The sequence below is a fragment of the Pyrgilauda ruficollis genome, unplaced genomic scaffold, assembly GCF_017590135.1.
Source record: "Pyrgilauda ruficollis isolate IOZ18807 unplaced genomic scaffold, ASM1759013v1 scaffold45, whole genome shotgun sequence".
In the NCBI taxonomy this organism is placed as follows: Eukaryota; Metazoa; Chordata; class Aves; order Passeriformes; family Passeridae; genus Pyrgilauda; species Pyrgilauda ruficollis.
This window is the reverse complement of record NW_024526044.1, coordinates 2651902-2678511: the sequence shown is the minus strand read 5'-3', so window position 1 is coordinate 2678511 and position 26610 is coordinate 2651902. Positions and strand designations below refer to the sequence as shown.

Sequence of the window (26610 nt, the reverse complement as noted above, 5' to 3'; positions counted from 1 at the left end):
GCCCAGTACAACTTCAGACTTGTGTGACTGGAGCACTTTCCCTCACTCTCCTGGTGGTGTTTGAGGTGAACAAACTTCAAATGAGAACAGGTAAAGGATTTCCAGTTCTGCATTAGTGTTTTCCTGCTCTGTGGTTTTGACCTGAACACTCAACAGACTCATGTGGTAAAGAGAGAGTGGAGCACAAAGCTGTTGGGAGGAGGAAATCTGCTTACCTGGGGAAATAGGAATGTTTTCCTTAATGAATGGCCATCAAATGAAATCTGATTAAGCACAGAAGTTATGAAAATCCCAAAGGCCTGTGTGGTGAGCAGAATTAGATTCCTGTTTGATTTGTGGCAGACACTTTACCTTTGCACTGCGGTTTGATTTTTCTGTTTCTAATCTCAGAAAGGGATGTCTAGGAGAGGTAACTTTGCATGGTAGGATATTTTCCATCCTTTTTGGCACTTTACAATAAAGGCTTTCACTAAAGCAGCTGTAGGGAACCTTAGTGAATAGTGAAACTTCCTAAAATAAATTAGATGAATGACTGATCTGATTTAGACATTTTCTACTGTGACCAGAGAACTTTCTCATTGTTTCCAAGCACTGAAAAAAAAAATCCATTTAAACATAATTTTTTTTTAAGTTACGGATTTTTTCATGGCACAAGAAATTTTGTGAATATTTCTAGTGTTTATGAAAGCACTTTGATTTATATTGTTTAACTTATTTTGTACTGGAGAGTTCTGTGGCAGATCCTCAGTTGATATAATCAGTAATAGATCAACTGATTTCATAAGAGCTGGAACAATTTATAGCACTGATAGTGGATCTGCAAAAAATCTGAAAAATTATATTCCAAAGTGCTTAGTTGTCTGTGGTAGGAAAAGGTTTTGTGGTTAGAAAACTGGATTAAGAAAAGGATCTGTTCTTTATTCAGTTCTGTGCCACGGTCTGTCTAACCTTCTTCAGAATATTTAAATTAAAATCTCTTCAAAAAACCATTTTTATTTATCAATTATTTTCTTGGTTGTTTTTCCATCTTATTTCTTGGAATTGTTATATGGCTCCAAAAATACTCTAAACCTGCCCTGCTGCTTTTACAGCAATAGTTTTTCAATTCTGACTTGCAAAAATCCCCCCAAAATTCTTATTTGGTAGGACTGTAGAGCCCATCACTGTGGGTGAGCCTGAGCCATTTACAAATAGGGCTGGTTTGCTGTGAGTAGTGATCACACAATAATCATGTTATGACAGAGATCTACAACAAGAATGAAGATGTCAGAGCTACCTAGCAGCAAATGTAAATTTAATCTTAAGATAAAAGCATATCAAGTATACCCAAGTGGCTTTTTGCCAGAGATGCTAATTAGAAAAAGCTGGATTATGCAAAGCCATTTGTTCCAAATGGCTCTTCAGGGATCAGGTTAAGGAGGAGTTTCCCCTGTGTGGTTTGGTCTTGTTTACAGAGGTTGTTAATATTTGCAAAATCATCTCAGTGAAAGAAAACATGTCAAGTGGATAAAAGAGACTTAAATGGGACTTTGGAATTTTCAATTTTCAGTGAAAAAAAAGATAATGAGGAAAAGCCGTAAATTGCAGATAGTATCAGTGGTAGAAAGTTTCCCTCTTACAGCCTGGATCCTTTTCAAGACAAGGGGGATGAATAATTTTGGACACAGTAAACAACTGCTCTATCCAACAGCAGTTTCAGGACCCAAAGAAATGAATTCTGAATTTCATCTTGAGTGGTGCTCAGGGCACAGTTCTAAAGGTTTGAAGGAGTAAGAGCCAAAATACAGATTTATTTGGGGGGGGGGAGATAAGAGGCCCAGTGCCTCCAGGTGCTTAATTTCTAGGAAAGGGCCCATGTAAAAATGAGGTGATCAGGAAAAAAAGAAAACCCTAAAATAAACAGTCCAGAAAGCAAGATGGCTACAAAATGACTCTAAGTTGATAAAAACTTACTGTGTTTGAAACCCAGGTGAAAAATATGCCCATAACTCAAGATAGAACTGTCATAAAACACAATAAATGGCAGTGGAAAAATTAAGGAGATACTGCAGGGAGAAGGCTGGTATTCAAAAATTAAAGTTTTCCAGGAGGGGTGGATGAGGATCACCTCAGAAACTCTGGGCATATTTCTCCTTCCCCCTCCTGAGCACTGAAATGGTGCTCCTGTCACAGGGAAGGATCCTCCTGCCAAAGCCACTGCCAGGAATGTCCTCTCTATTAAACACACATCCATCCATTATCCCAAGACTCCAGAGGACATTGCAAGTGGTAATCATACCTTTCAAAGTAAATTAAATTCCTTGTGTCCTTTTACTCAAAGAGGATAAATGAAACCCAGAGGGAAGGGAAAGGTTGCTCAAGGCCAACAGGCAAGTCAGTGGTAGGACTGTATAAAGAAAAATCAACAGATCTTCCAGGTTTGGGATGTCTTGATTCATGCACAAGACATTCTTTATGAAAAGTGACACAAGAAATGTAAATATTGTCCCATTTATCAATATCTGCCTGAAAAAAAAACCACACTGAAGCAAAAATATCATAAAACTTGGGGTTGAATCCTGAGCTGACAACACTGGCTGTGTGAGAAGCTCTCTAAAATAATATCTAATTAATCATGAATTTGCTACTGTGCAGCCAGTGGAACTGTATCAGTTTATAAATAGTGTACATAGCTCTCCCTGGCTGAATGACAGGATTACTGCTGTGAAATTTTTGCAAATCTTTGAAATCCTGCAAAAGAAGGCATCACCAGGTAGCAGAGAAAGGGATGACAAAGAGAGGAGGAGCCTGGGGAGAGGCAGAAATACAAGACTGGCCCTGTTAGCAGAAAGCTGAATTTTAACCTGCAAATACAGGTTTAAAAACTGCAAATGTGATACTCCATTATTTAAATATGTGGTAGCACAGTCCCTCCTCTGACTGTGCTACCTTCAAAGATATTTCAGTTTTAATAGACTGTGTGACATTTAAAAATCCAAGTGTGGAGAGAGTTGCTAATATATTTAGACTGGGGAGCTTCATTTTGGTCATCTCTGCCTCCAGCTTCCTCTTAAAACATTTAATGGACCTTCATTCCTCTTGGCTTCTCTGAAGTGGGGGCTTTAATTTATTTATGCTGATGAGGAACTTTTCAATATCCTCTTCCTCTCCTGTCATTACAGAGAAGAGAGCAACCATTTTTAAAGGAAACTGTTTTTTATCTAGAACATGCAAAATTAAAAAGATACTGGAGAATGCAGCATAATTCAGGCTCACAGCACTCTCGAGACCTAGTTAAATAATACCTGTTAATAGATTAATTTTTCATGCTCCACATATGCAGAGAAATGTATTTCAGGGAGTATATAGGCCTAAAATATAAAATCAATTTAAGAAGTAATGTGATCAAATGGTAGAAGCTGATGAAAGCACTGATTTGTTTGAGTATCCCATGATTTGTTAATTGTACAGCAATTCCTGACTTCACCCCTTGTGCAGTGGCTGAAGAGGAGAATGCCACACGTGGCTGATCTGACAGTTACTGGAATATTTAATTCAGCCCTCTCTCAACCTTCTGCTTCTGGGTAATCTATTTTATATAATTTGGCTACCAAGTATTCCTTTAAAACTAAAGCAAAGGTCAGGATTATTACACATGAAGGATGGGTCTCTCCATCCCGTCTTCCACTGAGGCTGCTTGTGCCAACTTCATGCACCAAATTCCTTCAGATTTATTCCCTGGTCTTTCCTTGTTCTTTAATTCTTTCTATAAAAAGTTCATCTCCCTCCCCCAAAAATCTCAAGATTTTTTTAGAAGTCATGTAACTTAAATTAAACCATGGGCTATTGAGCCCTTATGACTCACTTTACTAAGCTCTGCTGAATAACCATGTGGGCCAGAAAATTTAATTTATTTCTATTGTCTATCTGAAAAATCTATTAATGCTTTTCAAGAAGAAATAAGCTCTGTCAGTCACAGAAAACGGAGCTATCAGACCCTAATGCTATTTTTATAGCACTATATTTTTTGCCAGAATTAGATCTCAGTCTCTTGCAAGATTATCCAGACATGATCACCAGGCACCTCAGCAGCACTTGTGAAGATGGACAAAAACATCCAAGTATCAAACTTTCAGAATGTAAATTTCTGATTTTCACTTTTGGGGAAAAAGCCTTGAAAATTTAGTCCACGTGCGCTCTGCTGGTTCAAAACCAGGTGGCCAAGGGGATCCATCCCTTTCTCTTGCCCCCCTCCCACTGTTAAAATAAAAAAAAAGGGGAGGGGGATATATGCAGTTTTCAAGGGGATGTAATTCACACCCCTGGCAATGGTAATAAAGCCAAAGGACTGTTTCTCTCCCCGTGTCTGCAAAGTCAAAAGTCTTCTCCCTTGTTTTCAGTGCCAGACAAATAAAACTGGGCCTATTTTATGGCACAGGCACAGTGCCCTATGGAGACTTTCTCTGGTGTGTTACACCTGCACTGCTGCTGGCAGTCAGCTAAAAACACTGCCCAAATTAGAGAAAAGCAGCAGGATCCTCTCACCTCTCCCTTTACTCCAGATAATGAGAACTTCTCCCAGTTTTTCTTTTTTTTCTTATCTGGAAGATGAAAGATAGGTGGTAATTCCTTTTCAATATAGGATTTAACAATCATCTGGAAGGTGATAAATGCAATAATCCAGAGAAATTAGCACAGTGAAACCCAATTAAAATGGGAGAGAACTGTGGTGATCTGCAAATCCAGAGGAGGCAATTTATGCCAAATGACACATCAGATTATTTTCTTCTGAGTGTAAAATTGCACAGCAGCTTCCCAAATATCATTATCAATGCCAGTTACTGTTATTTGCACATACATCAAGACACAAATATATCTGTCATTCCATAACTGCTGAAACACTGATGTTTATCCCACTGAGCTACCTTTTTTTTGGGAGTATTTAATGGTTCCTTATTCAGAATTGATAACAGAAAATTATACCCCCCTGAATGACATTTAAATTTTTTTGGACCATCTAAAGATAGGAGGCTACTACAGAAATTGCCCACAGTTCATCTGTATCCTGCTGTACAAAGTTCTCACTTCTCTCTCAGGTGGGAATGGAGCTGGATTCATAAGCAAACCATGAAACAGCTCTTCCCCCACTCTGAAAGACAGAGCCCAGTTTGAGAGGGGGGAAAATCCCAGGAAATTTGCATTAAACATTGCTGAAGATTCAAAATAGCATTTCAAAGATGCTCGTGAAATCCTTGGAATGAAATATTGAACAGGGGTCTAAAAATGAACTCTCGTTATTCAAAGTAAACAGCATGGAAAGAAAATTGGTATTGTAAGAAGAGAAATGAAACATTTACTTTTTCTATTTCTGCTCATTAAAAATGTGATTAAATTGATAAGGTGAGATAAGGAGACCAGGTGTCATGTCTTTCACTGAAGAAAGCCAGTCAGTGTCAGATTTGACTCCAAACTGAATTCCCCTGTAGCTGTGCATCCTGGTAGAGCTTGGTTTTATTAAATATCCTGCTAGAAACTGTTACTTGTTGTGTTTGTAGGAAGTAGCTGCTGGTGCCATCCCATCTTTGCCTCAACCCTCATTAGCCTCTGCTCTCATTTTCTACAAAGATGAATCTGTTTTGAGAAGAATCATGGCAAGAAGTTCTGCTGGTGCAGCGAGGTCTGGCTGTGGAGGTTGTGAGCCCTGTGAAGTTGTCCTCTCTTTGCAGGGAATGCCAGGGCACGGTGTCAAGGAGGGGATGATGAACTGAGCCTGCAGGAAGGCATGGATTGGCAATGCCTGCCTTTGCTTGTGCAGCTGAGTGGATCCACATCAGAACAGCCCAAACCCACAGCCATTATGTGATTCATACCTCCAGCTGTGGCAGCTAGATCTCAAATTAGGTCTAAATATGCACGTACTTCTGTACAGCTGCACGCTGCAGTCATTGAAAATATTTTTCTGTGGCAGTCAGTGCAGTCATTCTGCACAGCATACAGGTTTGGTAAAAAAAAAAAAAACCCAAACCAGTTACATTATCCATTTGTGCACCCTCAGACCTCACAAACTCTGAATTCTACCATGTTCAGAGCAGGATAAGGTATCATATCACAGGACAGCTCTGGGGAACTTCCCCAACCTGTGACCATTCAGAAATTGCTGGGCTCCAGGACTGAGCTAAAGAAACTAACAGGCTGGGTTCTGGAGCAACATTCAAGAGATCAAGTTTCTCTTTCCAGCACTGGATCAACCTGACTCAGGTCTCACTACACATTTTAGCTTTCTTCCTCTGTAAAGCACTTGGGTATATAATTACAAAACAGGATTATGTAAGACTCAGCTGTTATGTTGAAGTAACAACTGGAAAACATGACACTAATACATGATACTAAGCTACTTCATGTGGGCTTTTTATTCTTAATGACTGTAGAGTGCCCAGGTTAGTTTGTAGAACAAGATGTCAAGGACTACTTTAATTTAAAATTTGTGTCTTCAAGCCTCAAGTGGCTTTGCAGTTGCCATTATAAAATTTATTTACTGAGTGCCAAAGAGCATCATGGAAGAAGAGAGTTGTTTTCCTTCTTAAATGGTCAAAACATAAGTTAAACCTGCCTTTAGGCTAGCTCAGCATAGCCTGAAGCCACCCTGGAATGCTTTCAACAAATAAGAAAAGTTGGCAATTTGGAACACGAACATTTGGGTTTTTTCAGCTGGCTTTGCCAGTTTTGGCTTGGGAGATGTCAAAGCCTTTCACTTTTAATATTGCCTAAATACAAAGTAGCACTGCCCTTCTCCCCTTGCCCTTCTGCCAGCTCTGGGGGCCAGGGGTGGGGAAACAGAAAAAAAAAAAAAAAAAAAAAAAAAAAAAAAAGAAAAAAAAGAAAAAACTCAGAGGAAAGAAAAGCCAGGAGGGATGAGGAGACCTGAAGAACCCTTTAATGGAGTTGCAGTTAACTCTTGTTTACAGCCCTTTCACTGTGCATTTGGGCACTTGTGCATTATAAATATGAACATGTAAGACAGCGCTGTAATAGATGCCAAAATCTAACTTCTAACTCATGCCTTATCTTGTTTTATTTGAAAGTCATCATGCATTCTACTCAGATGAATGAGATGCATTATTGAGGAGGGGTTAGGAGCAGCTTGGCTGAGCGAGGCAGGCTGAGCACTGGGGAGCTGGGTTGGGTTTACAGGATCTCTGGTGCTGACTGTGCCACTCTAAAATCAAGCTCCCAAACCCTCTCTCTCACCCTGACCTCCACAAGAAGCAGCTATTTTGTAATCAAGTCCATATTATCAGCAGACTCCTTGGTGGCTCTTTTTAGATTTTCAACATGTACTTACGTAATGTAATGTGTAATGCTGTGTGCATACCCATATCCAGTATATATATATTACATAGATACAGACTGCAGAATAGCTGCTGAACTTGTGCTTAAGCCAAAAGCCCAATGCCAAGAAGAGCAAACATGAGGGAAGGGCATCTGTTCTGCTCTGGAAACAGAGATGTTCTGCATCCCCCTTGCTGGCTGCAGCTGCACAGCACAGGCTCACACCCTGCAAAAATCCTCTCCTCGCTGCTCTTGTGGCAGGAGCTGCTGCTGAGAGTTGAGGTCACTGGGCAGAGTGAAGTGCACAGGGGCTGGAGCCACCAAGGAGTGTCTCATTTTTGCTACCTCAAGCTCAGGGCTAGAGCACAGGCAGGGATGTTCTCTGAGTTTCCCATCACCTTCTGGCACCTCCAGGCTCTGCCATCCTACGAGAGGCTGATGTTGACACCAGGTCTGTGCACGAGGGCTTTCAACAGCAGGACAGGTTTCCTGCAGAGCAGGCATGGAAAAATGACTATATTTCTGTCAAATCAGCCGGAGATGTGTTACACTTTATGCCAGCTCTGTGCTTTTATGCCAGACTGATGCCAACTGGGGGATGACAGACAATTCTTGATATGGCACAAAGTGCAAGTGGTGCAGAGAAATGATACCTGATCCAGCAAAAAGCCTGGAGGAACAGTGTGGACTAATCAATGTATTTTAAACAATCTGAGAGGGCAGAATGAATTTCTATTGGATCTACACTTTGTACCATTGGAATTGTGGTCATTTTGATCTGTTACTGAATGCCTTAAAACTCAGTTTATTGGATACCAGCCCAAGAGTGTGTAAACCAAGAGCTGCTTCACGTGTTTGTATCTTCTAAGGAAAGAAGATACATATTCTTGTGGAAGAAAAATTGTATTAGAAGGTCTGAGCTGCTGTATCTAATCCCATGCCATGCATACATCATGGAAATACATAATTCCTCCCATCCAGCAGCCTGCTAATGGGGAATGCTGCTTACCTCTCCATTTTAGAGCTCACAGCCAAGCAGATGCTGCAGAGATAGAACTGGGTTTGGGTTACTCAGAGATCTCTAGCACAGTGTTCACTTTACAAATCCTTTGCCTCCATTTCCTTATTAAAGCAAGAACAAAACCCAAAGAAGTATTTGATTTTCAGCTTTAAGCTTTCTATTCGGGTTTCACTGTGTTTATTGTGAATCACATGTTTTGGACAACACACCCCTGTGTTTTTGTGAGTGTGATCTCTGCATGATCCCACCAGGAATGCACAAGACACATAACTCATAACTCTGGAGTGAATGCTTAGAATGGCACCTGGGTGCAGAGTCAGCATGTGAAGAAAATTACCAAGTCCTAGCACATGTCAAGGAAGTAAAGCCTAATGGATCAGGTGCCTGGAAGCAGGATATGAGCTATTGAGTATAAAATGTCCCTTTAAACTCCTGGGGAGGTGTTCTGTTTGCTGATTTATTGTGACAGGAATTCTCATCAGCCCACACGAAATGTCATCCCAGCTCTGGTATCAATTTCATCCCTCTGCAGGGAGTTCATGGGGACACAGCAATACCTGCTCTGCTCGTCTTGGGGCATCTGGGTTAGGCTCAGGCTTGAGCACCTCGGGAGGTTCTGCTGCTGCATTAGCTCTGCCTGGTTTTGGGCATGAAGGAAAATCTGTGGTTTTCAGGGCTGTCAATCTGGGATCCCCCAATTTGCTTCTCCCAGCACTAAGGGACAAGGTGGGTGGGATTTTAGCAGGGGTGTAGTAGCCATGGGATGCAAATGGTGCCTTGTCTATCATCCTGCCTTCTTTCCAAATAAATGTGTGCATTCTAAAGCCACTATCTGAACTCATTATGCAAAGGCTATATTGATAGCCAGATGGCAGAATCATAATTTTTTGTTCTTTCAAGCTTTTCCCCAGTAGCTTTAAATAGAAGAATACGTTTTCCACAGAGAAAGAATCTTCTATTAATAGCATTAGATCATTTCAGCACTTGAAAGGAAGAAATTAGTTGAGGGTTTTTATAGGTTTTTTTTTTAATACTTTCTAAAATATTATAAGTTCTTTTATTGTGCAGGCAAAACTGTCCGCCTTCAGAGTTTTAATTACTAGGGAAAAAAAAAAATTATCCTTCTCCGAGTTCATAAAACAAATATAGTGAATAAGATTATGTGAAATGACTTAAAATAAACATCTTCAAACAATCTGGCCCTATGTGTCAGTTCTCTGTCATGCTTTGATAATCTCATTCTGTTGTTGAAATAGATTTACACAGATTGCAGAGGAGGCTTGGAGCTGATTGAAAAGATTTCTGCTCATCCAGTGCACTGAATTGCCAATCAGAGGTGATGTTCTGGGGGGCAGACTCAATAAATTCCTCACTGTATTTTCTCATAACTGAGAAAATTCAGCCAGTTCCACTCCTGTGATCACATGTTCTACGATCTCTCCTCATTCATTAAAGAAAATGAGAGGAAAACAAGCTGCAGGCTTCGCTGGCTTTCCCAAATAAACTTTGTTATCCTCTTATGTAAAACTGGGATATTCCAAGTGGCAAAGAGCTTTATACACAGCTTCACGTAAAAGCAAAACCATAAAACATGTTTTGTTCTGCAGTCACTGAAATTCCAGTCATTTATAGCAATGAATGGGCAATGTCAAAGGCACATATGGTATTTTTAGCTCTGCTTCATTACCCAATGTTGTAAACGAACCCTGAATACTTGTAATGTCTAAAAGCTTTCTCAGAGAAGAAAGGCTGTTCCTGCATAGTCTTGGTTAAAGTCAGACTGTTCCTGTGCAGAGGCTCAGCAAACTGCACTGAGCAGGGAGGGAGGCTGCAGGATGAGCAGTCAGAGCTGTGCAGAGGTGAAGTGACAGCAAAAACAGGCTGTGAAAGCAGAATGGCTGTGGAGAAGGGGAAGGGTAGCCCAGTGAGGAAGGGAAGTCTCTGGTAGGGAGATGTGATTTCAGTGTGACCGACTCCTTGTCTGTGGGCAGGAATTTAGGACTGAATCTGTGTTAGAGGCAGGTAAGCTCCAGCCAGCAGGACTGAGCCAGGGCACGCTAAGGCACAATCACACAGGCCTATAAATGTTGTACAGCTGATGGGCACATTTGATACCAAAAGCCTCTGTTAATATTTCACAACATCTTTTTATTCTTGTGTGTTTGCTCTTAGAATCCATTTGACCCCTCAGTGAATTTGTTTCATGATTAAGTTGACCTTTTTTTCTTTTTCCTCTCACTGCACAAGATCCTTGACCTGGTTTGTTCTGCCCTGCTCAGTCCAGACATGAACCAAAGGAAGAGGGGTCTGGCTTCTTCTCAATAAGTTTATAATTATGGCATTTCAGAATGAAGGATGGTTTTCCCCCATTGTTTCTAAATATTTCTTAGGCAGCTTCAAACAGATTTAGTTTGGATGTAACTTACACTGTACAAGAAGGGACATTGGATGAACTTATTATCTTGGAACAGTGTGGAGCAGTGTGGCAAGCACTGAACACACTCCCAGTTCTTATAAAAGCCTGTGGATTTCAGAGTTTCTTGGAACATCGCAGGACCAAATCCAAATTATGCCTAGACCAGTGAAATTCAATACTATCATTACACAAAACAATCCACAAAGTCAACAGCAGTCTGAAATTTCTGCACATGCTGGAGAACAATTACATGAATTTCAAGAGAGTTGTATGGAAATCCTCGGGTATCTTTGTTATTATTAAACTCATAAATAATTTCTTTTTGCAGCTAAGATATTGTCACTTCCTCTATTGGTTCCCATGGAGGTTTCTGGTACAAGGAAGCTTGCAGGAGATTTTTGTGGCTTTTTAGTGGTATCCCCCAAAACACGCAGAGGCTCCCTCCTGAGGAAGCAGTTATTACAATATTGTGGGGGGTTCTTGTTTCCAGCTCTCTGTGACTCATGCAGGCAGCTGAGAACACAGTTAAAATATGAGTGCTGAAAAGAAACTGAGAAGAGGGAGTAGTTATTCCATTTCTCTTTCTCTTGGAAGCACTAAACCATACATAAATTTAGGTCAGACAGGGTAAAAATATTCCATGCTGGTTTTTCTTCCAAGCTGTTTGGACTTTGTGAGACATAAAAACAGGCCCAGGATATGACTGAAATTAACAAGACTATTATTTACTTGTTTAATAAAAACCTCTTGCACTGAAACAGAAATTCAGTTCATATTCTGTGATGGTTATAAAACGATAGTTTTGTCACAGAGCTGGTTATTCCTTTTGTGTAAAAAATAATAAATTAAGAACTAAAAAAAAATAGGAGAAGAAAGCAAGAAAAGAAAGTCAAATATTCCTGCTGATGAAAGGCAAATGTTAGAAAAACACTCATTAGAGGTTTCTGTTTCGAAAACATGTCCTGAATGAAAATCAAGAGCTGGAGACCAAGGAGCTGTCTGGGATTGTTGGTTTAAAAAAAAATGTGAATTTAAAACTTGTGGCCAGTAAAATTAACAAAATTTGTCTGTACAAACAGAGAGCCTCCTGTCATGCTTTGGTTTGGGAAGTGGTTGTTACATTTTGTACTTTTGCATAAGTCCTGACCAGAATAACAGAACTGCCATCATGTGAACACTTCTCAAAATTGTAGATTCTCCACATTTTCTTTTTTTTTTATACCATTACATTATAAATTAAGTGTCTAAACATAGAACTGGAGTCATCTTACCTGTTCAGAAAAAGTGTGCATGGCAGGACTTTGTAAATTCAAATTCAAATTTAAATTTTCTAAAACATTGTGATTCACAATGAACAGACAAACAGCAATGTCTGTTTGTGGGACATGGTGCAGAGAGGGTTTGGAGTCCCAGGGCACACTGAGGCTGCTCCACCTCCACCCTGCTGGCCCCAACCCCTGAGGTTCCTTGACAAAGCCATGGGAAGGTGTTGAGTAGGAAAATCTTGAGCAGCTCAGGAGCTGCTGCGTCCTCTCCTGTCTGATCCACAGGCTGGTCCAGGAGGAGCAGGACAACGCCTGACACATCAGCCACAGGTGACACTCAGGAACCTGCCAGCACTTAAAGGCACCTGTGGAGAGCTTTGACTTCTAAAATGTATCTATAAAAAAGCCATTTCTCAGCAGTTACCATGTACATTTTAGTTTAGCTCCTGGAATTCTTTGTCCCTGCTTTGAATATGTTTCTTCCTCTGTGTATTTCCATTTGAGGTGTAACCACTGCAGTCATTAAACATCCAGACTACTGCCTAATATTCCTGGAGATTTTGACCAGCTGCAGACATATTGCTGAGGTGTATTCTGTGGCTGTTGCAGTTGTTGGAAGCAGTACAACCTCACCAACCCACAAGTTTTCTCCTTGAAAACAACGTGAATTTAAAATTACCTTTACAAGATATCTCTCCTGTTGTTTCAAATCTAACCATTTCAATAAATGGTGACAATGTCTTTTCTAAAATGTTTTTAGCAGCAACTCACTAGATTGCATGGAAAGAGTATTTTATGAACTAAGAAATGAATACAAAGCTCAGTTGTTGCCTGACTCCAGTTAATAAAACCAGTACAATCCTTGTTAAATGCAGGGTCCTTTCTCCACTAAATTCAGTGCACTATGAACATTAGAAGAAAAGCTGAAAGAAACTCATCCATCTGTGCATTAAATTTGCTATTTCTTTCACGACCTCAAAATTTTAGGAATTTTGAACTTGCCATTGTTAATTTATGCATAGCAGTTTCATTAATGCTAAAATGTGTTGCTGGAAGACCCTGGGAAGGTACCTGCTACTCTGGACACAGGTATTTATAATGGAAAAATGCAACACAAGGGAACTTCTACTTTACCAAAAATTTAGGAGTCAATGTCTTGATGAAAGTTGGTGAATTTTGGTATCAACAAGTCTTATGAATTTACATGTGTGATTAGGGGCTTTTGAATCTTTCAATTTAGTAAGACAAATAATGATCTTCTTCCATCCTCTGGGAAGAAAACACAGGCACTCTTGGTTTATTTTTGGAAAGCTGCTTGTTTAGTTTGGCTGGTATTTTTATTATCAAGAAGAATCTCGTTTCGTTTGCACTTTGTGAGGAAAGAGCTCATTCACTGTTGAGTTGGAGTCACAAGATCACACCACTGCTGCTCAACAAATGCAGCCAGGAGGTGTTGAGTCCTCAGCACCAGCTGCTCACAGCCCCACTTCTAACACTGCATTTCTTGCTAATGCAGACACAGCCAATAAATCACATTAGCAAGAGGAATTGCAGTTACTTCCATAGTTCTCCCTGCTTGGCTGCTCAGTTTCACAGAGAGTTAATGGACAGACATTGCTGTTCTCCTGCCAAAATTCTCATTTTGTAATTGCCATGTGGGACATTGTCTCTCTGTTTTGCTGTTTCTTACACAGGCCAAGGATTACAACTCAGTAGCTTGTTTTTCCTAGTTCCTATAATAGAAGAAGGAAACAACCTGGAATGGAGTAATTCCAAGAGCTGCAGAGTAGACAGCTTCATATGTTTAGAGTAATTTCCATGTTTATTCTTGCTCTGAAGATCCTGCCATTTCCATTAGGACTAGATTGTGGTCTTGGTTCAGGCAAACACTGATAATCACTACAGTAAATTTGATGAGCAATTATTTCTCTTGGCCCTTGACCAGTGAAGAATTTAATTTTGGAAGGCATGCTGCGGTTTGGTTAGACCAGTGCTTTAAAACCTTACATGAGCTTTGAGGAAGTTCTATGCCAAGGATGATGTTTAATGAAGGATTCAACAGGTGACAAGTGCTATCCCCCTTGGGGACTTGGTAGCATCTGACTCTGTGTTTAAGCACAGATGTGGCTTTTCAAAGGTGCTGGGGGCTTGTGGTACCTTGCTTTGGAGAACTGCTGAGTATTTAGTATAACTTCCTTGGTGAGAGGCACCAGTAGACAGTGGAATAAATTATTCTTTAAAAACAATGTATTTAAGTATTTCCTACATGTGTGTGTCTTATATTTACAGAATATTACATCCAGCAGAGCAAACCATCCCTAGAAAGCATTTAACATCCATTCAGGTGAAATGACCTCCCAAGAAGGGTTTCGTTACAATTTCCATACCAACCAGGTGTATAAATCACTGGTAGCTTTAGAACAGTTTTACAAGGAACAACACTGGATGCACAACCTTAAACAAAAGTTGAATTTGGTCACTGTGCCTGTTTTCTATCTACCTTTTCCTGTAGCTGTTCTGGTTTATGTCAGAGTTTTGTTGTCTCAGTATTCCTTCTCCCAAATCTCTGTCCTGTTCTCTGGAGCAGGCCTGGAGTGAGCACCAGACTGGTGGCTGAGGTGTGTTTGTTGCCAGTGGGTGTGAGGAAAGCAAGAGTGTGAAGCAGCAGAAGTGATAAAGGAGAAAACAAAACAAAAGGAGATGCTTCTGCATTTCAAAGAGCACAAAGAGTGTTTTCCATCTGCAGCAGTGGCACTGAACAGTGACAGCACTAACTGAGAGCTGTGATGTGTTCAAGCAAAGGGGGAAATTATGCATGGAATTACAAGGGCATGAAAGTGCCTAGGACATGAAGATTTGATTAATTCTTGAATAGACAAGTTTGGGATAGATGTAAAGTGAGAGCTGACTGTGTGTCTGACAGATACAGACTCCCATAAGCTGGAGAAACTCTAAACAGGTCAGTCCTGGGCCATGAATCACAGAAAAGAATCCAGAATCCCAGAAAAGAATCCAGAATCCCAAAAAATAAGTCCCTGCTGGCAAACATGGTGCCTTTACACCAATGGCTTTCCTGGGTGTTCCATGTCCCTCCAAAGGCAGCTGCTGTCAGGGATAACTGCAGAGAAAGGGATTTGAAGGTGCCTCTTGGAGACAGCCCAGGGTGTGTTTCAGTCTGCAGATTCCCTGAGGATGCTATAAAAAAACATCCTTTCAACAAGTTTGCAGCAAGGCTACAGCTAATTAAACAACTGCAGGTGATGAAAGGCTGGTCCTGCAGCGCAGAACGCAGCTTTACTGCTCTGAGGGCATCATCCAAAACATCCCTGTGTCCTGCAGCACAGCATCCCCCCAGGAGCCTTGGGAAGCTGCCCGGCCCTGGGGATTTGTAAGGTGTGTGGCACAAACCCCCTGCAGCTGCAGAGGGACAGATTTGGCACAGCCCCCTGGCCCTCTGCCCATTTGAAAGGATTTTTATTTCATTTGAATGGATTTTTTGTGGATCTGGGGAGATGCTGCTCTGCTGCCTGAGCCAGCTCTCATTGGGGGAGAGGCTTTGCCCTCTCCAAAGACATTGTACAGGCTCAGGTAACTGAATTAACATTGATTACATAGCAATCCTTCATCAAGCTCATTTTCTCATTGTTACTGAGCTCTTTCTTACCCAGGTAAGGCTGTTGTGGGTTCCTTTATGCAAACACTGACAAACCTGTTTTGCTAATGAACTTCTAATGTAACACCGTGCATTGTAAATCACAGCAAGTGGTGTTGGAGCTTGACACAATGATCCAAAAGCATGAAAAGTTCCTGATTAATTTCTTTGCACCTTGGCTCACTTGGTGCTAATGTTGGTAGGTGATATGTCAACTTTCCAAAGGAACGTTTTCTGGAAGAAGTCACAAGTCTCAAGCATACAAAGCATATTTTTATCTAACAGATTTAGCTGGAGTTGTCACTTCCCTGTTCCCTTTCCTTTGATAAGCATAATCTGTTTCCCCATTCATGTCAGGGTAACCTGCTTTTAAAATCCAAATACTTTGAAGGAGGTTCAGCATGACAAAATGGAAATAAACTTCCCTGGCAAGCACAGCCCCCTCCTACCACCCACAAGTTATGCTTTGGGGTTTTTATTTTATTTCCTTCCATTAGAGAAAAATGTTAAATCATAATTTAACATACTAAAGAGCAGTGGAAATTATAGGACAAGGACAAATGGCAAACCTTTTGAGTCTGAAATAAAAATGGAAGTTCAGACTTTGGAGACCACATAGTCAACTTGCATTTCCATGCAGAGAAGTACAAAGACTTAATCAGGATTTATATCACTCAGTAAAAGGAAAAGTGATTGAGGCCAAGAACAGCCTTTACTGAGGGAAAGCTGAACCCAGAGCTGTATTTCCCTGTATTCTCTGTATTTCCCTTCTGTTTATCTTTGCATTTTCACCCTGCCTTCATGGATCTCTGTGAGTCTGCAGCTTGCACAAATTTCCTGTGCCAGATTTTGCCCCCAAGGTAACTCAGGGGATGACGTGGATGCCATGTGGATAAACCTGGCCCACTCTCCATCTGCTCCTTGGGAGGCTCAGCTCTCAGAGAGATGAAATCCATGGCGGGAAATCAGGAACATAAAGGGTTGCAATAAGAGAAGAATTCAAGCCGTTTTTTTCCTTACACCATTGACCATACAAAACCTAAAAATTTGAATAGGTAAATGGCTGAATTTGCACTTGAAACCTGTAGTTTTCCCTACTTTATTTCAGTATTTTTTTAATCTAACAAATATTATATATCAGAGCAACAGTCTATGTCACATAAGCAGATGTGCACCCAAAATCAGCTCATGATTATATTCAATATTTACTACAGGTACCTTGCCTTTCTAAATATCTAACTGTTAAGAACCAGGTTTTCTCTTTTACAAAGGATTCTGTGTAAGTTTTTTCCAAACTAGTCCCAAACCATACTGAAGCATTCACAGCTTCAAATACAAAGTCCTTCAAAAATTAAATAAATTTCAGGTTCATCAAAAACTTCTGTTTTATAATTTTCAGTTCTAGTTTCTAACAGTCATTCAAAACTGCAAAAATAAAAACACTCTGTTAAAAAAACTGAAATGGAAACTTCAAACTGGAACATTCTGCTGCAGTTCTCTTTCAAAGAGAGTCAAGAAAGAGAGCATGTCTGCAGAAATGCAGGTGACAGAAAACATTTTTAGAACAAGGAAGAGCTTCATCACAGGAAACATCTAACTGGTGCAATAAAAAACTCTTCAGTTTGAATTCTGCTTCTCTAGAACATAAGACAGAAGCATTCAAAGGCTTCCAGACATGAACAACTTACCCCTATCCTGCATGTTCAGTCACTGTGGTCAGTTCTCTATTTTTCAGGATGCTAAACTAAGGAAAAGGGGGATTGTTCCTGCTGCTAATTCTCTTTCACAATGCTCGGGATAATCTTTACTATGAAAGCAACACCTTTCTGCCTTCCCTGCCCTGCAGGCTCCTCTAACTGACTAGGATCACCTTGAGGGAAGTGCTGGCTCAGTTTGGGAGTGGCCAGGGGGACACAGGAACCCTTTAAAAGCTCAGCTCCCCTCGTGTCATCCTCCCTCACCTCCTTTCTAGAGGAATTCCTGAATTCCAGGCAGCACTGAAAGTTACTGGTAGTAAAGGCACCTCTATCCCAAAAGCCAGAAAGGTCATTTTGATTCCACTCACTGTCTCTACCCACTGCAGTGGACCAAAGGGAACTTTTATTTCCTTTTTTTAGCTCAATGCATGAGTTGCAGAGAGACATGCAATGACAGTAAAGGGGAAAACATGCAGAGCTTCATCCCAAACCAATTCATCAGCAAACAGAGCACGCCTGCCTTACAAATTTGCCTGCAGCTCTTGTCTGCTGTGTTATTTTTAAACTGCCTGCAGGTTGCAGATTTTTCAGTGGTCCTTCTCCTACTAATATACACACAGGATTTAGCAAGGCACAACTTTCATTACTGTGAATTTGAGTTACCAGAATCCCCAGCACATTAAAATTCAGCATCCTTCATCTTCCCCCAAACTTCTTGCTGCATTCACAGGAGGACATCCCGTGTCCCCTGCAGCCTGCCTGCATGGCAAGGTCAGTGTGACTCAGCCCTGCATCCCTGATGTTCCCAGCTGCCCTTCCTCAGCCTGTGGAATGCATCCTGCAGTTGCTGTAATCAGCAGGCATCCAGCTACACACTGCAAAAACCCGAGAAGATGAACCCAACTCACTGAGCCCAGTGCTCAGTTGAACAGTGCTGTTATCACCCAGACATGTCACCTCAGCACCAGCGCCAGCTGTGGTAAGGATGAGGGCTGTGGCAGCTCAGGGCACTCTACCACCACACAATTCACAGAACTCCCAGCAAACCTGCCCCATCTCTGTGGGAGGCTGCCTGGGATGGAGGCAGGGTCTGATACGTGCAAATGGGAGAGCTTCTATGAGCAGAAAACCTTCACAATTCCCACAGAGAGGGGAACTGCAGGAAGAGTGCTCTATTTATGGCACCACAATGTTTTAAAGAAGAAAGCAAGGGGGTGTTTTTCACCACAACTGCTGCTGATGTAAACAGAAGCTGCAGATGCTCAGACTTTCTGAGGGGTCAGGCCCTGGAGCCAAATGTAATGAATATTATGGTTTGTTTGCTTCTTCTTTGTTGCCTGGTTGATTCTGCAGCCCAGAGCTGCACTGCAGAGCAGTGCCCGTCACTTTGGAACCTCTCCCTTCCTCTGACTGGGGATGTCTCAGACATTAACCCACTCACACTGCACCACTGCTGGGAACTCTAGAAATCACCCAGCTGGCATTGTGAGAAGAACTTGCCCACATCATCTGCAGGGGCACAGCCACGTTGGTTTCCACCCCTTTGGCGCACATGTGAGGAGTTTGTGTTATGGGAATGGTTTGTTCTGGGGCTGAAGCTCCAGCACAGGAGTCTTTGCCCTCAAATGTGTACAGCAAGGAATTTAAAGTGATTTTGGCATAAACATTCAATAAGCTTCAGCCAGAGCAAAATCCTGTGGTCCCACAGGGCTGAGGATTGCCTGCTTGTGGGGCAGTGAGGGCCAACAGGCTGGCCTGGATATGCTGGGGTTAAATTGGTGCTCTCTTGACCTGATAGTGACTGTCCCTCATCCTTCCACATTACACAGCCAGTTAAGCTGCTGCTTGCTTCCCCCTGCTGATTTGAGAGTCATGGTTTGGCTCTTGGCTGTTTGTATTTTGCAGACATCCCCTGTGTAATTGCATGGCCTGGCCCCAGGCTGTCAGGCTCTGGGAGAAATAACCACATTATTCCACAGAACAGTTAGCATAATTAAAATATTGACTGCAGATTAAAAAAATGTGCTGAATGTTTCACAGAGTAGTTGGAGGGTTGGCAAGCCTTGGCAGCTTGTTGGCTGCAGGAGCTGGCTGATATTTAGGAGTGCCTTCTCCTCCAGCAGTCACTGCTGTACGTGGGAACTGCTTTTTGTGCTGTCAACTTCTGATCTCCCAGGCAGCCAACCCACAACCAGGAGAAAACGAACTGGCTGGAAATGAGGTGCTCCAAGGGCTCTCTTGTGATTCTCATTGCCAATGAGACCACTTCCTTGTTATTTAGGACTTCTGGACATTGTCTTGCTGTGTTCTATCTATTTCTGTGTCCATCTCTCCCAATGCACAGTATAGAAACTGCATATGGTGAGAAGGACTGCTTGTACCATATGAGAAACATTAATAAAGTTAAAAAGCCCACAAAAATCTCCACTGGAACGTGTGTTTTAGCTGCTATTCCTTCTTTGACATTGGATTTGTACCTGTGTTTCATCTGCAATCAAAGTCTTTGCATTTCCACAACCAAGAGGGCAGAAAGGGGGGGAAGAAATGCAGTTGGCAGGGCTGGTGTAAACCACAGAAGCACCCAGGGAAAACTCAGTGTCCTTGTGATATCTCCCCATTCTTCTTCTTAGGGGAATATCTGGGACCATGAGCATTGCTGGAGACCCACAGGTTTGGGTTCAAATGATTTCCTGGTTCTTTGTGTATCCCCTACCTGGCAAAAACTTCAAATGGCCTCATGCTACCAGTATTAAACAAAACGTGTGGGGGATGTCTGACCCACTTTGCAGACACCTTCATCCCAAAGGAAACACAGTAAATCAGCTTCTTGTTTAATCCTCACTTCCATGCTTGAGAAACTCCTGGCTTGGGAGGAGCAGCAGTGCAGTGTGACAAGGAGCAGGGACAGCTGAGCTGAGCTTGTCCCTCTCCACTGCGGCTCCCAGGGCTCTGATTTAGAGTCTCATCCACAGCTACTTGGAGATGAGCTAATTTCGTGAACATTTCTATTTCCACTCAAGAGGTGTCACAAGAAGCGACCAAATGCTATTTCCTGAGGCTTCTATTACAGCTTTAAAGTGTTCATAATAGCAAGTTAATAGGAGATCTACTCTGCCATTTTCCATTCTCGTTGCTATTGCTGTAATCAAGAGCAGCTCTAATTCTTCAAAGCTTATTTCTGTGGTACTTCTCATTTTTGAATACACTGCTAGGAAAGAAGCAGAATATCTTGGCACTCCAGCTGTGGTCTGTAGGCTACTGCCTTCCTTCTGTCCAAGGCTCATTGCTATTTAATGCTTTCAACTTAACACTGACCTCCAAATTGTAGATTATAAATATCACCTTGGGTAGGCACCATGCATTCAAAGGAAAAAAAAATATTACTTTAAATCTCTTGTAAATTAAACCCCCAGATAAACTCAGTGGAATGAGAAAAAAGGTGCTGTAAATTCAATACAAGGAAAGAGAATTTCACTGGGCATGCATGATGTGTGTGGGGAATTGTTACAGCTTTTCTCTGCTCTAATAGCTCACATAGCCAAGTTTTTAGTTTGTCTCCACTGAGTGATTCATCTCTATTACCAGTATTTTCAAAATTAAATGGAAGAGGAGGAATGTGTTGATTCCCCTGCTGTGTTTAATAATCTCCTAAAAATTGTTTCCTGTTTACTTGGAAATCCCCACCTCCATGCTGTGATTTAGGCATTTTCACCCTGTTAACTTAAAAACAAAGCCTAGAAGATGCTGGATATGTATGATCTTGCTGTCATAAAGCAATTTATGATAAATGTTGCTGTTCCAGAGAAAAATTACTTGATAATGTACATATGTTCATAGCTTCACATTCTTGATTTAAATCATAACTGGTTGTTGGGAAAAAAATACAAATTGCTGCTCAGTTATTATTTCTGTAACAGGTCTGATGGCAGCTTCTCTTTCAATAATTACTGTACTGGTGCTGTAACACAGATCTCAGTAAAGACATCAATAACCCCATTTAGGGGACTGTCCCGCTGTCCTCCATGGCACTGGCTGGCACACAGCTGTGAATACTCAGTGGGTATTGTTTCATGCAACACTTGTCTATAAGCAAAACTTGTGGTGCATTTTCAAGGAAAATTATTAAAAATACCTAAATTGATTTTCCAGCTGAAGCATTATCTCTGAATTCCTGTGGCTTGGCTGGACAAAAGGGAAAGAATTTTCCCCTTAGCTTTCTCAAGGAATAAATTTTCACAGTAGTACTGAGATTTTACTTACATAGCACATATCAAACAAACTCTTCTTTTACATAAGATTTGCATTAGCTCACAAAAGTCAGCGTGTTCTGTGCTAGCACATGTGAAGAGTTCATTTAAAAGGCAGCAATATCCTGTGGCCCAGGAACAGAACTGGAATCGGGGGATTCCAAAGGGATCTGAGCTCTCTCATGCTTCCTCTCAGCTTTTCATAAAGGTCTGCAGTTTTTAAATGAGCATTACATTTATGTGATTAACTGGAGGCCATGTGAGCCTGATTTACAGATGTGTTGAACTTCCACTGCTCCTGTTAAAGCCATGGGGAGCTCTCAGCTCTCCAGGTTTCAGGAGGCTGTGACAGCTCCCTGCAGCTTTTGAGGGACAGTGACACCACTGCCTCGGTGAGCACCTTTGCCTGCCCTTTGCAAGTCACTGTGAGGTTTTGTCTAACAGGATTTTCCTCTCTTCCCCTCTCAGATGAGATGGAGCAGTCCCCTGCAGTGCGTTCTGACTACTTGGTCTCAGGGATTCGAACTCCACCAGTGAGGAGGAACAGCAAACTGGCAACACTGGGCAGGATCTTCAAACCGTGGAAGTGGCGGAAAAAGAAAAATGAGAAGCTAAAGCAGACATCTGCAGGTAGGCTGAGAACAGGAGAGGGATGCTGCACAGCAAAGCTTTCATGGGTCATGTTAAAAGTGACCTGAGCCAAACCCAATTCAGATATTCCAGCATTCAACTGATTAATAATGTTTAAGGCTCGGAGGGGCCCATATAGGCAGACTTCCTGTATAACACAATATAGAGGAAAAGGTCAAAATATAAGAGTGAATCACAAGCCTTGCCCCCAGACTGCTTTCCGTTGGTTGTCCCTTCTCCACACAGGCTACATTTATGTCCCCAAGTATTGTCACCCCTTTTATTTGGGGTGAAGTTTATATAGGTCACAGTAACATGATGAGAAGTGACAGGAGGGAGCTGCAGCATGTGAAATGCCTTCCCTCAAGCAGCTGTCTCTGAGGGGAAGGAGCCCAGCACACAGCACAGCATCCTCTCACTGGTCTCCAGGGATCAGTATGGAGACAAACTCACTTGCATTTTCCTAAGATGGGACAGTGCAGTTCCCTCCACTTGCTGCTGTATCCTGTGGGAGTGTCCCAGTGGAGGACACTGTCCAAGGCAGCTCCAAGGTGCCACAGGAAACAGCAGGAAGGCTCTGGAATCCCCGTGACTCTGCACTCAGAGTGATCTGACAGCACCTCACATCATAAACCTCAACTTTACATGGGGTGATTTAACAAAGGAAGAGGCACAAACAGCTGACCAATCCATGCTCCCCAAAACAAAATCCTTGCAGTCCTTTCCAGGAGTTGAGACTAGAGGGAATTTCCATGTTGCCTCTTTCTCAGCCCATTACATGACTGCTCTGTTGGTAACTGGTGCTGTGTTGTGCCACTACTTTGTGCAGTGCTGGAGAAGAAGATGACAGCACGGCAAGGGAGGGATGAACTCATTAAGAAAGGCCTTCTGGAGATGATGGAACAAGGTAAGTAAAAATTCTTAATTGTTTTTTTTTATCAGAGGCTCTTTCAGGACAGTAGGAAACACATAGTTGCAAAAGCAGAATAAACAAGGAAATGAATAAAAACCTTCAATCCAAACAGAGAGGAAAACTCAATGTCTGAATTTAAGGCTTGTCATCCTTCAAGCTCCTCCCTGCTGCAATCAGTCCTGGCAGTTTAGTGTTTGGTGCTCTCCCATCTTGAATGCAGCTCTGTGTTCCCTTGGTTTACACGTGGTGCAGCCTGAGCTGGTATGTATGTTTTATATAATTGCTCTAAACCCAGCTAAATCCTTCTGCCAAGAAATCCAGCTCAAGCTGGATAAATATAAGCTTCAACATACAGATGCAGTCAGCTAACATGAACAACCTATGGGTCCAGATTCTATCAAATGATCCTAATCTGACTTTTTCAGCTGTTTTTCCAAGTTTGTGATGTAACACATTGCCAGTCTGCCTGCTTTTCATTCCCATGGAAAAGTGAAGCATTTAGTGGAGTCATTTTAAAGCTTTCTTGAGTACAAACTAGAAGTCATGGAAGGAAAGTTGATAAAGTGTCAGAAACACTCACAAAGGACATGGTTCTTGTGCTCCAAAGCCCTGACAGATGCTCAAGGGAGACACAGATCTGGGTGACTGTTCTGTGAGATTAACTGAGCTCCCAGAGTTATGGACAACATCCCAATTGCCATTTCCACCTAAACAGAGATAAATACCACAAATTCATCTTTGCTTTGAAAACATCATAGCAGAAAGTACTGTCATGAAAGAGGACTGGCCTTTTGAGTTTGATTAATCTCACAGATAGAAGTTATGTTCTTGGAAAGTAGTAATTGAGTTTCTTTTGTATAAAACAAATGCCAAGCCTATAAATAACCCCTGGGACAATACTCAGTGATGCCAAGCTGGAGTGAAACTGAGCAACTGAAGAGTCAGAAAAAGAGCATTTTAAATAGGATTTTTTCCCATGAGAGTAAAGCAATTTTAATATTATTCTGTTGGGTATATTTTAGACTTTATATTAAATAATCTATCAAACCATTCATTTATTCTAAAATGGAAGTTCTTAGAAAGTTCATTTTTAATTCCTGTCCATTGAAGTCTCTCATAATTCTAGATAATTACTTGTCCTGTTAGCATATTAGCATTACTGTATATACATGATCTCCACTAGGAGCAGGAAAGTTGCCTATAATCCATGAATTTGAAGTCATGCTCTGCAAAAAACCAGTAAAATAGAGCTTCTGTGGAGCACATTAAGAGGCAATAATGAGGAATCAATAAACCTCTTGCATGCATAAAGAACAGTTGTGAGGAAAAAGTGATGCCAAGCAGCAAGATAATTTTAACAAAATTAAAATAGTTCAAATAAATATAGTCCAATGAGGTGTGAGGACAAGCTGTGCTTTTAACTAGACAGCTGCAAACAGACTGCTTACCTGTCTGCAGGAGAGTTGCCTGGAGCTCCTATAAACATCACACAAATTTCCACTGCCTCCCTGTGCCCAGAAAGGGAAGAGTGGATCACAGTCAGCTGAAGGACATTGCAGCTGCCTGCAAGTTATTTTTCTTTACAGAGTTTTGTGAATCTCCAGGGTTATTTTATTATATTAGTAGAAGCAGCTTATTAACTGGAATAAAAACTGACCCAAATAATTCTCAGTAAATGATTAGTGCCCTACTTGGACTGAGCTGAAGTGGCAGCAGTTTCAAGGCTAAGTCCTTGTTCATGCAGTTAAGTTGCAATTGTCAAAGCAGCAAAACTGTGCTAAAAGACTACAGTAAATCCTGAAATCCCTCTGTTCCATCAGGCTCTACTCCCCTTCCAGGGAGCTGATTCCTGCTCACTTTCATAAACAGCCCAGCTGGGAGGATGCTGCAGCCTGAGAAGCCTTGTGCATTTGCAGTAGGTGCCACTCAGACCCACAGCGACCCTGGCACTGGCCCTGGCACTGGCCCTGGCACTGGCCCTGGCAGTGGCCCTGGCAGTGACCCTGGCAGTGGCCCTGGCAGTGACCCTGGCACTGGCCCTGGCACTGGCCCTGGCCCTGGCACTGGCCCTGGCCCTGGCAGTGGCCCTGGCACTGGCCCATGTGGCTCTGGGCTCTGCACAGGCTGGTGCAGGACTTGCAGTGCCCTGGGAGCAGCCCAGGGTGGACTGCACTGTCCCTGTGTGGGTGGCCAGTCACCCTGGCAGACTCTGTCACCCTGTCTCCTCACACAGCCCCCAGTCCTGGCTGGCCACTCACAGTGTGGCCTGGGCCACCTCTGTCCCCTGCTCCTCTGTGGCTGTGTTCACACAGGGCAGATGCCAGCCTGCCCCTGGAAAACTGAAATGCAGCTTCACTCTGGGGAACCAGCTTAACTCCCTGAGAGATGGCCTGGGTCTGGCACTCAGCAGGGTTAATTCCCAGCCAAGTCCCAGCCCTGCTCCTGGTTACCGAGCAATGCTGAGGGCTGGGGTTCTCCTTCCCCCTGGATCTGAGGCCTGTGCTTTGTCTTGTCCCCAGACCATCTCTAAAATACAGCGTTAGGACCCACTGGCACCCAAAGAAGCATGCCCACTTTGATCTAAGCACCAGCTGATCCTTCCTGTCCCAGAACATCACTGTTGTGAGTCTCAGAAATGCTCCAAGAGGAACATCTTCTGCCTGCCATCCCTTCATTAGCCCTGCCCTGCCAGGGGCTGGACCTGAAGGAGCCCTGAAGGAGTCTCTGGTGCAGATCCATTGTGGCCCCGCTGCCTTTCCCGAGGGTGTGAGGAAAGTGCAGAGCAGAGTTACCTTGAACACGTTTAGGGAGCTCCCCCTTGATGTTTGTCCCCTTGGTGAGCAGGAAGCTGATCAGGTTTATCTGTGCTTACAGCTCAGGGCAGTGGTTCACACACCCATGATTATGTACAGGCTGCCTTCACAAGGAGCTGAAATGTAGGCAATGAACTTTTTCCCCCCTCCCCTTCTCTGTATCATAGCAACTGTGCTACTGCAAGGGCTATTTTAAGAACAGTAACTTTTCACCAAACGTGATTATGAGGCAGACTGAGTGAGCTCAGTGTGCAAAAATACTGCATCCCTTCTGCAGCATCTCTGGGCCAAAATCTGATACCCTCACCCAAAAGCACAAGAAATTACCCTGCAGATTGTCCAAATAGCATCAAAAAGAGGTAACTGTGAATGTTGCAGTTTTAAATCAATGCTCAAGGAACTTGTAATGATGGAATTGCAAGAAAACACAGCCCTGTCAGGAGCTTCCAGAAAGGAGTGTCCAGGGCTGAGAAATACAAGCTGGGAGGTGAAGGGTGGACAGCAGGAGCATCCATCAGCATGGAGAGCTGCCCAGGGAGGGAAGTGATTGCTTTCTGTCGTTTGCAACAGTGATGTAGATCTTGTAAATTCTGAAGGAGTAAAAGAGTAGTTTGTATGCTGAAGACTCTTGCCTGAATAAGAGAATAC

General features: G+C 42.3%; 1 protein-coding gene across 4 annotated transcripts in view; it reads left to right on the top strand.

Annotated features, from left to right (window-relative positions):
* PHACTR3 (phosphatase and actin regulator 3) overlaps positions 1-26610 on the top strand; it is a 100225-nt gene that overhangs the window by 30706 nt on the left and 42909 nt on the right. For all 4 annotated transcript variants that reach the window (XM_041478560.1, XM_041478559.1, XM_041478561.1 and 1 more), the window contains exons 2-3: positions 22075-22236; positions 23066-23143. In XM_041478560.1, coding sequence (XP_041334494.1) covers positions 22075-22236; positions 23066-23143 — 240 coding nt within the window. The remainder of the gene's footprint in view (positions 1-22074; positions 22237-23065; positions 23144-26610) is intronic.